Source organism: Kluyveromyces lactis (genome assembly GCF_000002515.2).
Source record: "Kluyveromyces lactis strain NRRL Y-1140 chromosome D complete sequence".
Classification (NCBI taxonomy): domain Eukaryota; kingdom Fungi; phylum Ascomycota; class Saccharomycetes; order Saccharomycetales; family Saccharomycetaceae; genus Kluyveromyces; species Kluyveromyces lactis.
Window position 1 is genome coordinate 1,150,695 of NC_006040.1, and position 12,817 is coordinate 1,163,511.

Below are 12,817 nucleotides of genomic sequence, written 5' to 3' on the forward strand. Positions count from 1 at the left end.
ACATTCATGGCATATACGCATAATGATAAATAAAGCATATATATATCAAAAAAGAAAAGGCATAAGGCAGTTATTTGTTGATATACTGTAACGATACACATTCGGGTCCTATTATATCGATGATAGGGGTCTGTGATGTTTTTTTTTATCTTTTGTTTATTCAATGTCAGTTAACAAGCCAAATAATCTAAAATATGTAATGAATAAACAAAGTAAATCAAATTGTCCGATGAGGCTGAGACTCTATCTGCACTCAAAACAAGAAAGAAATCCGAGAGACTATGCTTGTGGCCCTGAAGCGATGAAATTTCGTTGGAGAAGGATATTTAGCATCAAGGTGCTTGGGATTGTAACTACGTTGCTGTTTATATCTTTTCTATTACCAAGCGGAGCAGTACCAAATTCAACTGTTCCACATTTTGAAGGTAAAAGAGCACTAATTTACTCTCCATTTTATAGACTCGCAAGCTCGCTTAACCTCGGAAAATGGCTTTCGTTGGCTCTACATGCTACTAATAAGTATCATAAGATTGGTTTGGACTGGCCAACGCTACCCCTAGAGCAGAAATGCCGTTTTTATTTCGAATCAACATTGGAAATAAACCCAACATGGAATAATGATCATATTAAAGACTTCCATAACGACAATAATTTGGATGACCCCTTGGCAGAGCTTATGTTAGAACGGATAAGGATGTATGATTCTTGTTTCATCAGTGGAGGTTTATCCACATCCAAGGTGTTCAAGAGATCAGTCGTGAAGCCAAACGATCTTGAATCGAGATTATTCCCTTTCCTCTCAAAGAAGACACCATTCAGACATTTGTGGCCTAAAATGATACATGTCAATCCTTGGACGTTGATTCCTTCTTTTAGTAACCCATTGTTAGAAGGTAAAGACACCTGGAAAATGGATGATAATTATTCATTCTTCTATAATTGGAATAATTTTGCAGAGGGGAAGGGAATTGTACTGACATTGGGGCTGAGGCACGGTGACCAGTTCAAGAAGTTACTTCTCACTTTGGAGAATTTAAATAATACACTTCCAATACAAGTTATTCACAACGGATCTGAGCTTACTGAAGCCTTCATTTACGACATTCATTCATTCTTAAACGCAAAAAAATTATCACAGCAGGTTTATTTTGTCAATATTGAACCGTTAATCGATGCTTCATTCGTTGGTCAATACGTCCATTATTTCATAAATAAATGGATGGCATTATTGTTCAATACCTTTTCTGAATGTATTCTACTGGATGCGGACTCTGTGTCATTTGCCAGTCTTGAATCCTATTTTGATTTCAAAGGTTATCAGGACACTGGCATGCTGTTATTCAGAGACAGAAATATTATAGGCGAGAAAACTTTTATTTATTGTACAGATACATTAAAGAAGCTTTTCCCGTCTGTAGAAGAAACCCATTTCATGAGCCATAGATCTACTTTCCCCCTCGAACTTGTGGAGAATGATAATATCAATATCGATACTCTATCTATGGAAGAGCAGATATACTATAAGTTCTTCCATAACTTACAACTACATCACATAGATAGTGGATTAGTTGTAGTTGATCGAGTTAAAAAATTATCTAGTCTACTCATCTCAACTATGATGAATATCGATGGTAAGCTTCAAAGATGCGTTTACGGCGATAAAGAAATATTTTGGCTTGGCCAATTGCTCGCCGGAGAGAAATATTCTATATACCCAACTGAAGGTTCCATCATGGGTACCGTTAAAAACAAGCCTGATGATACTTTTGAAATATGTGGCACCCAAATGGCTCACGTCAGCACAGAAGGTACTTTACTATGGTCCAACGGTGGGTTGAAGAAGTGTAAGGTACAAGACTGTGCCGTGGCTGATTTCGACCACGACCCTGACTATTTCCAAGAGAAATACGGCAACCCTGTTGCCTTACAGCAAATGTATGATTCTTCATTATCTATCAGTGGTTATATCACGCCGAATGTTGGGCAATATCCCTGGGAAAAAATCAAGGAGTGTCATCAGTACACTTATTGTGCCACAGCAAAAGAAAACGTAGGAACCATAGTCAAATTCGATACCGATACTATTTCACGTTTACAATCTGTTTCGGATATCTGGAATTCAAACGTCAAACTTGATGATAACATGGAAATATAGTAGTGTCTTCATCTCCAACGCCATTAACTTGATCTTTTTTTTTCCTGTTCTTACCAACCCCCCTGGCCTTTTGATATTTTGATCATAGTGTAACTGTCATGGTGTAGTAGAGGTATTCATTAAAACACTTCCTCTGTCACCATCCTGTACTTACGTAGTTTAACTTAAACTTTTAAACAGATGTCTAAAGTGACATCAGCCGTATTATGTACCCTATACCCGCACAACTTGCTCCAGAATCATGCGAAGATAGCTCACGAAGTTTCCCCGAGGTGTAATCTGCTTTATAGACGCAGTATCACTCTCGGACTCGAGTGTTCTTGTAGTATCCGTCCACTGACACTGACGCTTCGATATTCTTCGTATTTTGTGATCATCGAATAGGAGACTTTGACGAAATTCTTGGTTGAAATGATTCCCCATTCAAAGGGTTTAAAGACAACTTTGATCTTGATTTAGGAGGTGCGAATCGCAGTATTGCTCAGCGAGTTCAAGGGTCAACCAACCATTTACTAATTGCTATGTACAACCAGTACCAGCAGCAGCCCCAGCAGCCGCAGCAATTTGGTGGGCAACAGCAATTCAATGCCCAACCTCAGTCAACTGGTTATGGGAATTTTTATCAACAACAGGTCCCTACTCAGGGCCAGCAGCAGCAATTCAGTGGATTTCAAACCTTTAGCAACGCTGGCGCTTTGAATCAACAGCCTACAGGTTTCAGTCAACAAACACAGGCGCAGCCACAACAGCCACAGCAACAACAACCACAATCACAACCACAACAAGGCATGCAACAACCATTCGGTAATCAGCAACAACAAATGCCACTGACCCAACAATTGACGGGATTCAATTCTATGATGCCGCAAACATCCTTTGGTCAGCCTCAACAACAAATGCCAATGAACACGTCTTTCAATCAAGGGATGAGCACTACTGCTGTCAATGCACCAACAGGTCCGTTACAGCCTCAACAGACTGGCTTCTATTCTCAGCAGCAGCCTTTGGAACCTTTGAAGCCAACCGCCACCGGTTTCATCAATTCCTTCGCGAATACTGGTGTTGACAACACTTTGAAGATTCCTGCCATTAGATTGTCTTTCATTACCACTCAGGATCAGGCCAAATTTGAGAAGTTGTTTAGATCGGTTGTCACTCCTGGTTCCAACACTATAACTGGTGACCAGTGCAGAAATATCTTGGTCAAATCTGGCTTACAGCCTCATCAATTGGCCAAAATTTGGACTCTCTCAGATACTAATAAGGCTGGTGTGCTTCTCTTCCCAGAATTTGCATTGGCAATGTATCTAGTCAATTCTGTATTGCAAGGTGATTCCATTCCTTATGAGTTGGATTCGAGAACCAAGGCGGAGGTTTCCAGTTTTGTTGATGCTATTAACTTCAGTGTTTCGAATGATTCGGAAGTCGAACAAAAACCTAAGACACCGTTCGATGACTTGACTGCTGGAATATCAATGATGCAACCCCAGCCTACTGGCTATATGCCACAGCTATCGTTCGGAAGTCAGCCTCAGCAGATGCAGCAACAACAACAACAACAACAACAACAACCGCAGCAACAAAGTTTCCAGGGTTTGACTCAGCAACCAACTGGTGGGTATGGAGCAGCACCTCAGACTTCTTTTGGTAACACTTCCCAAGCTTTACAACCACAATCCACGGGTTTCATGCCTCAAAATTCCTTCAATCAACCGTTGAACGCTCAAACCACTGGTGGATTTAGCTCTGTTTTGAACATACCACCACCAGGGTCAATGCCGCAAACATCTTTCACACAGCAAGCTCCAATGCAGACAAGTTTGGCTACTGGAGGTGGATTTTTGCAACCACAAGCTACTGGATACTTACCTCCATCCAATTTTCAAGCAACTGCGCCACTTCAAGCTCAGAAGACAGGATTTGGTAACAACGATCTTTACACTTCAGCTAATCTTGCTTCTAAGTTCATTGCAAGAAAGGAAGAGGCCATCACTCCAGAAGAAAAATCATTGTTTTACAAGATTTTTGAGACTTATGATGTTGAGAAAACAGGGAACCTTGACTCTGCAACTGCTGTTGAAATTTTCCGTAAATCTGGTTTGAACAGGTCAGACCTAGAACATATCTGGAATCTATGTGATACAAACAATAGTGGTAACTTGAACAAACAAGAATTCGCACTTGGTATGCATCTAGTTTATCGCAGGTTGAACGGTGAGGTTCTACCAAATACGTTGCCTCCAAGTCTAATTCCATCCTCGACAAAGATTTTAAACACAGTCAAAGATCAATTGAAACAAGGTGTTGATAAAAATAATAGACAGCCAACTAAGGAAGATGGTTTGAGATTTAGAAACAACGATGACGAATTACTGCCAAGTTCGAGAAATCGTAGAAAGACAATCGATCAGTCTAAGAAGGTTAATGAGAATAAGGAGAAGATTGAAAACTTAAAGAACTTAATTAGGGAAAAGAAGGAATTGCTTGCCTCGGAAAAATTAAGATTGGAAAATGACTCGCAAAGAAAGCAGTCTGAAAATGCTGATCTATTACGGTCAATTGAAAATTTGAAATCTCAAATTCAAGCGTTGCCCTCAACCTCAAAAAAATCACCTTCTGCAAACAATGCTGTGCCACATGATTTACAATCCAGATTTGATACTTTGACAGCCAGAATTCCAAACCTTTTTAAAGAAATTTCTGATGTGAGCAAAGAATTGGTTTCAAGTCAGTTGGCATTGCACCACTTGAAGGTAGATCATCCAATCCGTGGTAGTGGCCCAAACTGTAAAATCACTGAGTTAGACTGTAAGAATGCAAGGCAAAGACTGACCCTGACTGCAGGAATGTGTACTTTAGTCGGTAGACCTGAACCAAATTACGATAATTTGGAGGCACAAGCACAACATTTCAACGAAGGAATTGAAACTATCGAAAAAGATGATCAAAAGAACCAATCTGCCATCAATAACATCAGTACCTGGATTCAAGAGATCTCTTCTTCGGTGCAAGCTATAATTCACGGAAGAACTCCTTCAATGGGCCTCGAAATGGATAAATGGGAATCTGGTATCGGTCTAGAACCAGAAGTCAGAGACTTTATCATATCTTGGAAAAACAGAAGAAACTTCGATAATTCTTCTTACAATACCGCAGGATACTCCAACGGTATTCAAATCTCTTCTTCAGCAACCTATAGAAACAACGCTCGTGCGCCTGAAGAAAAAGACTCGTACTCAAGTTTCCAAACACCTGAAGAAAGATCTGCATATGTCAAAGAACAAGCTAAAAAGAAGATGGAAGAAAAATTGGCAGCATTAGGAATCAAAAAGAAATCAGGGAGTTCACAATCATCACCTAATCCTCCACAATTGACTCAGCAACAACAGCCTCAACAGCAGCAGCAGCAGCAGCAGCAGCAGCAGCAACAGCAGCAACAGCAACCTAACTATTACCAACAACCCAGTCAACCTGCTGCTGCGGTAAACAACTCCAATCTACCAAAAGCTAACGACGATGATGATGAAGATGAGGAGGACGAGGAGGAGAGAAGATTGTTAGAACAATTAGAAAAACTGAAACTGAAGAAAAAACAAGAAAAAGAAGCTAGATTAGCAGCCAAGCGTCAAACCAGCTCATCACCAGCAGAAACTAAGAATGATAACGGTCATGACTCCTGGGATGATGAACCTACACCAACAAACCCTACTGGAAACCAATCACAAGCCGGATCACATCACCAATATAATCCATTTGGCAAGAGTGAAGCAACACAGCAAAAACCCGCCTCTGGTGCTGGTACCCCACAATTGAATAACACTCCAACTGGTGGCAGAAATCCATTTTTCAAGCAAGCTCCTTCACAATCATCTTCGTTTGATCTGAAGGCAGCTGAACAGCAGAGAAGGGTTCAACGAGGCTTGGATGACAGTGACGGATGGTCAGATGATGACGAAACAGAGAAGGTAAATACTACAGCCAACAAAGCTGTTGATGTCAGTAGTACCGCTGTTCCTGCTACATCTACCGCGTCCGTTCCTGTGGCACCATCTCTCCCACAGATTTCTGCAACCACTCAAGAACAATCGTCTGTCGCTGTTCCTATTGCACCACCTTTGCCTTTAGTTAAAAGCGAATCATCCCTGATCCCACCTCCACCTCCATTGCCTACGTCGATTACTGAAGGGTCTGGTGCCCCACCAGTACCTATCGCCCCACCATTGCCTCAAATAAACAGTGACGTAGCACCTGCTGTTCCTGTGGCAGCTCCTTTACTAAAAGTAGGAGGAACTGCAACTTTAGCAGAGAACGAAGAACCAAAGCCGGATGATGCATCCGACGTACTATCTATCCCAGAGTCGGTGGCCTCTGATGAGGAAGATAAGTTCCATACACCAGGTGCTGAAGATGTATCTGTCGCACCTACTGGCGCAATCCCTCCCGCTCCTCCCGCTCCTCCAGTGCCGGTCATCCCTCCACCACCACCGATGCCATAAGTTATATGCTCTCGCGTCCGTAAATTCATGTATCTAAATTATTGAAAAGTAGTTACAGGATATGTACATAAATATCATTTGAAACTAAAAGTCTACGTTGTCATAAAAGAACTGCTCCGTACTTGTTCCTTTAGGAATGTGAATTTCATTTCTTCAGAAACGCAGCCATTGGATCAGCAAACTCATCCAACGGGTCAGCCACCGATTCTTGCTTCATGGGTTCACTCGGTACGTCTCCTGTTTTTGCGAAATCCTTCTCCAACTCTTGTCTTACAGCTTCCTCGTACTCAGCTTCATCGGATCTTGGCCTATAAAAAGCATGATCTACTCGTATCAGTCTTCCACAAACCTTGGCTCCATTTAGGTTATCCACCGCAAGTATAGTCGATCTTTGATCTTCATACTTGAGAAACCCGAACCCTTTAGATTTTCCAGTTGTCTGGTCGCGTACAAGTTTGATGTCCACAGGACAGCCGTACTGGGAGAATATGGTGAGAATATCAGCTTCTGTCAATTCGAGGTGCATCCCTCCAAAGTTTATGTAGGCCTGATCTTTATACTCATGATGCCATGAGCTTTCTGGCTTTAGAATCCCACATTCCAACTCCCTTTCACTAAGTTTCTGTATCGACCTTATCTGATTCATAATTGATAATCGTATTGGATCTTCACTTCCAAATATTCACAGTTGAACCAGCCTCCCAATGACCGCAAAGTACCAGCTCTATTGGTTATTCCTTATCCTTTCTATCAGAAAATTGCAGCTCCTTTTCGGTAACCGTCAAATTCTTCTCCGGTTCCTCCATTCGTGCGTAACACCTTCAATTGTCTTCTTGTTCTTATATAAACGAACTTTCAAGAAACTTATTCAAATCTTTAACACCTTTAAATTATCAACACTTTTCCATCGCTCGAAAGAAGTTAAATCCAGAGTTTATGCACTACCGGGATCGCTGCTGAATTATAATTCCCACACGCAGAATGTCAGAGTATCTTGCAAGGTTGAGACATTTCACTACTTGTGACATCTCAGATGGGCTATTGAATTTGTATGGAATCACTAATGGTGGATATTTCCCTAATTTGGTGAGAAGGTCAGGGTCTGGGACTATCGTGGGTAGGGCTTTTCCTGTGTTGTTCGGGCATAAAAATGCTACCCAAGATAAACCCAGTGTCAATTACATCGATAATGTGCCAGCAGAATCTATCGTAACCATCGGTATGACTGAAGATTTACAATTGAGCAGTGCTCCATATACCAAACCTATTCAGGGCATGTACGGTGGATTAATGTCTACAAGAGCAAAATATTTAGGCAGCCATGGTACGGTTGTATTTGGTAGAATCAGAGATATCGAAGAGCATAAGGCATTGGATCACAGCGTTTTCAGTTACGGTATCGGTACCTGTGCTCCAAAAGCAGTTTTGAAACCGATTTCGTATAACTGTGAGTTGAAGATTAAGATTAGCGATGGCACTACGGAGACAATTAATCCCGGCGATTATTTGGTATGTGATGATCATGGAATGGTTCGTATTCCAACTGCCGCCGTCGACTTAGATAAGTTGATCACATATATAGAAAAGTCTATCGAAGCCGATGACCTTGTTTCTCAAGACATAAAGGAGGGAAAACCTGCTGCTCAGTCTCAATCAGAACGTAGAGCAATTCTTAAACAATATTTGTAATTTACAGCCCTCCCCCGTTGATCGTCAGGAGTTGCAATATTCGGTTGCGTAGTCGAAAGTTTATCGCTATGTTAAATTAATATTATTGTCAATTAAGTAGCAAGCTATGTATGTATATATGAACATGATGCAGAAATAAAGAATGAAAAAACAAGAATTGGCAAGTGTTTATGCTATTATTAGGTAGGAAGCACTCGGTTTGAGAATATTTTGTATTCACTGTTTATTGGCAGTGCTGCTAGTGTGATGCTTATGACCCTTTTTCTTGCTTGCTTCCGCCACGAGCTCTTCAAACACTTGGGCATCCTCTTGTTCTGTTTTCGTCCGGTATGCCCTTCTGAAAACTTTCCCAAGTCTTTTCAAAGCCTCAGCTCTTCTTATCCTTGTTGACATCTCGGCGGTCTCATCTTCTAGAACTTTATCACATACGCTTCTTAAAGTTGACATGATCTCGAATTTTGAGCCGTACCATGCGGCTGAAAGGACTTTACCCATTAATAACTGCTCCAATTGTGCTAACTCTTCCACAGTTGGTTTTTCAACAACGTTTCCAGCTTCATCCTTTAGTGGTTCCTCCGAGTTCGCAGTTTCCTTTAATTTCTCCAACTCAGTCATGGTAGATTGAGCATCTAAGGCTGCAGAAACGGTCCGTACGGTATCCATCACTAAGCCACCTTTAGCCTTTACTGAATGGTAAAAACCTCCAAAACCCCATAAATATTGTGATTTCAAGAATATGTTCGCCTTTTCACAATAGATTTCACCTATTGTATGCAAGATATCTAATCCAAACGATTCCATCTTCAACATGTTCGCCTCTTCTTCGAATTTTTTATCAAATGACTCCTTGCAAGCATCATCGTATGCACTTTCCGTTAGTATGGACAAACGGTCCGATAACGTCTTACTGAGCTCTTCTATACTCTTCTCTTTATCTAACATTTGCTGCTCTTCGAACTCTTCTAGCTTACCCTTTTTCTTAGTCTCGGGATTGGACGAATCATCGCCTCCTGATGTTAGCTTCTTGGCAGTTCCATTATTAGTGCTATCCTCAGCAGATTTAGTGTCATCATCACCATTAGATGCATTGTTATTATTATTCAAATTATGAGCTTGCTGAGTGGCCTTTTCACTTGCTTCTTGTTCCTTTGCTCTTTCGTCCTCTTCACTTAACTCTTGTGTGTTTTGAATATTCTTCAACAACGTTAATTCCCCAATATAAGACGTAAATGCCTCACCACCGAATATCGCAGCAAACTGTTCACCTGCATCCTCGAAGCCATTCTTAGGCATAGCTTCTTCTTTACCGAACTTATCGTACTTCATACGTAACTCCTCGCTACTCAAGACTTGATAAGCTTCAGAAATAGCTTGAAATCTTTCAGTTGCTGTGGGATCATCGGGATTTTTGTCTGGATGCTCCTTCACTGATTTTTTTCTGTACGCTTTCTTGATATCAATCTGTTTGGCATCCGTAGCTACGCCTAGCAAGTCATAATATGTCGTGTCTACCACCATTCTTTTACTATAGATCCTAAATGCTCTTCTTTCTAGACCGTTTACCTCAGTTATAGCACCAAACCAAAAGCTCCAAACACTCTTAGATATACGAATGTACCTTTCAAAAGCCTGAAACGTTGCTCGAGTGATAATATGTGCTCTTCAACAACGCTGTCAACTCATCAATGACTACTAAAATCATTATGTATCGCCTTGTTGGTGCATTTGATATTGATATCGAGTTTTATCTGGGTCGAGTAATAAAGTGCGGGTAACTTTTAATAGGTATATTCAAAGATACAAGAACTCCCCTGTATCGGCACCAGGGTATACCTGCTAGACGTTATCTATGGACTTAGCTACTAGATGTTAGTGTTACTTTTCAAATGTATGAGTATTTAGTTCAAGCTGTGGGAGTTTCTACTTCGGTATCTTCATCATAAGTTTCAGCGATAAAAGCCGTAGGATTCGATTCTTCCGTATCCAAAGCGATTTCTTCTGCTTCAGGCTCTGCTTCAGGCGCTGCTTCTGCTTCCTCATGTACTTCTTCTTCATGTTCCACATTCTGTGCAATGGACGGATCTGAAGTATGCTGTATTTCAGACTCATCGCTGTTTCCAGACTCAGAAATTATTTGCAGAGGTTCTTCTGGTGAGGCTTCGTTCAGATCTTCTGCTTCAACATCTTCAAGGCCAGCTGGTTCAGATGGCGCAATTGCTTCCCCTGCAGTCAATTCTGCCTCCATTGGTTGATCATCAGCCCGTTCCGGCAAGTCGGGCTTGAAAGATATAGTCCATGCCTTTACGACAGATATATTAGACGTGGATTTCGTTTCCACTTTTTCAATTGAGGCAACAGTTTTTGGTAGACGTTTATGTGGTCCTCTGGTCTTCTTAGAACGGGCTGGGACCTTAGGTAATTCAGCCTCATCTTTTGTATTCTTAGTTTCAACTTCAGCGCCAGTTTCGGCATCATCTGACGATGTGGAAACACCTAATCTTTTAGCTAAAGCTGGGGTCAGTTGCGCCATTCCAGGTAGAGCAATCATCCCATTCAAATTCTGAGCAAATTGAGCTCTGTTTCCGGAGAATCCACCAGTCTTAGGAGCAGCTGGCTCCTTAGGGCTAGGAGTGTGTTCCGGTTGGAGTTGTTGATTTTGGAACATTTGTTGGAAAGCTGCAATCTTAGAGGAAGGTTTCTTTGGTACAGGTGGAGATTTTCCTTGTTTCTTCTTTTGAGTAGCTGGAGAGCCTTCTTTTGGTGACGTGTTACTTGGGATCGCCTCTTTAGATGAAACATTGCCCGGGGTCACCTCTTTGAATAAAGGCTTGGCATTTACCGAGGAATCCTCTGGAGTTTCCTCTGATGTTGCTTCTGAGGTTTCCTTTTGTTCTTCCTTGGGTGCCTCCTTGGCACCTTCGGTGAGATTCGCAGTGGATGACAACTGGTCAACACTAACTTGCGTTTTCTCTGGAGGTACCTCTGGAGATGCCTCTGGAGATACCTCTGAAGATTCTTCTCGAGCTGCCTCTACAACTGCCTCTGAAGCATCCTCGGGTGTTTCCTTGGGTTCTTCAGCAATGTCTGCCTCAGACTCTTCACACACGGAGGGCACAATCGCTTCCGCAAGTGTCTTATCGTCCGTTTGAATAATTGGCTCTTCCTTAACTGGTTTTTCAAGCTCCTCGTCTTGAATCGCTTCATCACCGATTAGTTCCGGAGATGCAACTTCTTTGCACTCCTCTTCTACTGGCTCATCCGCAAAATCGTCAATAATCTGCTCTTCTAGAGATTCCTTGATCGTGGATTCCTCCGGTAATAACTCCCCAGATGGTTCTACTTCTTGTGTTACAGGCTCGTCCAGTTCTACCTCGTCTAAAACTGGTTGTTCTACAGGTAGTTTCGCTTCCAGTTCGTCAACAATCGGATGTTCTACGGTGGGTTCAGTTTCAATAACGGCCTCTGGCTGCAATTGAGCCTGAATTTGTGGCTCTGGCTTCACTGAAACATCATCTGAACTAGCGTGTGCACTGCTACTCGCCAGAGGTTTCCTATTAGGTCTGGTTTTTGGCACCGGAGGCAAGTCCAACTCGGAATCCTTTGATCCACTCTTCTCTCTCTCAAATTCTGACTCCGAACGCAACTGCTCAGGCTCTTCTGAACGAGTAATTCTTCTCCTTGGCCTCTCAGGCACTTTGGGAATCACCTGCTCCATCTCTATAACACTTGTTGCCCGTCTAAACACTGGCTAATACCCCAGATCTCCCTTTCGAACCACACACTGGATCGGAAACAGTCTGGCTTTAATAGGGGACTTCGTTTTATATAGGTAAGAGTCCACTATTTTGATATCACGTGATAATTAAAGATTTATATTGTATGATACTTACATGTATAAATGTACAAACACACACACACACACACACACACAAAGAGGCCTAAGCCGAGTAGTTTAGACGGAAGATATCGTTGTACACGTAGTATGAAGATCCTTCTGGCATCAAATGAAACACTTGGGAGAAACGTTGTGGGTTTTGTTCTTCATCGATCAACAAGTCACCGGTGATCATGACCAAGACGTCACCATTAGGAGAAGCCGGTTGAGCGTCCAAAGTAGTGATACGATGAGCTACTTTTTGGAACGGCAAAGAGACTAGCTTCTCAACGATATCCTTGGCTCCTTGCAACTGGGTAGTTTCGAAAGTGAGCATCGATTGCTCTCTGTACAGATTACCCAATTGGGTTCTGTCACTATCGAATTGATTGTAGTAGAATTCTGTGAATTGTTGGGCCAAAGAGCTGAAGTCAACAGACATTTTTTTTGTGGAATGCTTGGTGGGGTGAAGGTCGAAGTAATTTAGACAAACTAACGGACTAAACACAGTCTTTCAAGTGGTCAGTGCCTTCAGTTGTTTCCTTTGTATTGGATACTTGATATCCATGGCTAGGAAGCTTGTGGAAGAGGAAAAAAATTTCC

At 41.8% G+C, this 12,817-nt stretch overlaps 7 protein-coding genes across 7 annotated transcripts; 3 read left to right on the plus strand and 4 right to left on the minus strand.

The window, feature by feature from the left end:
* Positions 1-163: 163 nt before the first annotated feature.
* KLLA0_D13376g (alpha-mannosyltransferase) lies at positions 164-2,155 on the plus strand (the record flags this gene model as incomplete). The annotated part of the gene is made up of 1 exon (XM_453659.1): positions 164-2,155. The coding sequence occupies one exon, from the start codon at positions 164-166 to the stop codon at positions 2,153-2,155; it is 1,992 nt and encodes a 663-aa protein (XP_453659.1).
* A 521-nt stretch (positions 2,156-2,676) lies between these two features.
* PAN1 (actin cytoskeleton-regulatory complex protein PAN1) lies at positions 2,677-6,651 on the plus strand (the record flags this gene model as incomplete). Its single annotated transcript, XM_453660.1, has 1 exon — positions 2,677-6,651. The coding sequence occupies one exon, from the start codon at positions 2,677-2,679 to the stop codon at positions 6,649-6,651; it is 3,975 nt and encodes a 1,324-aa protein (XP_453660.1).
* A 145-nt stretch (positions 6,652-6,796) lies between these two features.
* On the minus strand, positions 6,797-7,297 carry IST3 (U2 snRNP complex subunit IST3; the record flags this gene model as incomplete). Its single annotated transcript, XM_453661.1, has 1 exon — positions 6,797-7,297. The coding sequence occupies one exon, from the start codon at positions 7,295-7,297 to the stop codon at positions 6,797-6,799; it is 501 nt and encodes a 166-aa protein (XP_453661.1).
* Positions 7,298-7,632: 335 nt separating this feature from the next.
* On the plus strand, positions 7,633-8,340 carry KLLA0_D13442g (bifunctional 4-hydroxy-4-methyl-2-oxoglutarate aldolase/oxaloacetate decarboxylase; the record flags this gene model as incomplete). The annotated part of the gene is made up of 1 exon (XM_453662.1): positions 7,633-8,340. The coding sequence occupies one exon, from the start codon at positions 7,633-7,635 to the stop codon at positions 8,338-8,340; it is 708 nt and encodes a 235-aa protein (XP_453662.1).
* A 216-nt stretch (positions 8,341-8,556) lies between these two features.
* Positions 8,557-9,858, minus strand: DJP1 (Djp1p; the record flags this gene model as incomplete). Its single annotated transcript, XM_453663.1, has 1 exon — positions 8,557-9,858. One exon carries the CDS (start codon positions 9,856-9,858, stop codon positions 8,557-8,559), a length of 1,302 nt encoding a protein of 433 aa, XP_453663.1.
* A 385-nt stretch (positions 9,859-10,243) lies between these two features.
* Positions 10,244-12,055, minus strand: AIM21 (Aim21p; the record flags this gene model as incomplete). Its single annotated transcript, XM_453664.1, has 1 exon — positions 10,244-12,055. One exon carries the CDS (start codon positions 12,053-12,055, stop codon positions 10,244-10,246), a length of 1,812 nt encoding a protein of 603 aa, XP_453664.1.
* A 223-nt stretch (positions 12,056-12,278) lies between these two features.
* Positions 12,279-12,656, minus strand: NTF2 (Ran GTPase-binding protein NTF2; the record flags this gene model as incomplete). Its single annotated transcript, XM_453665.1, has 1 exon — positions 12,279-12,656. The coding sequence occupies one exon, from the start codon at positions 12,654-12,656 to the stop codon at positions 12,279-12,281; it is 378 nt and encodes a 125-aa protein (XP_453665.1).
* Positions 12,657-12,817: the final 161 nt, after the last annotated feature.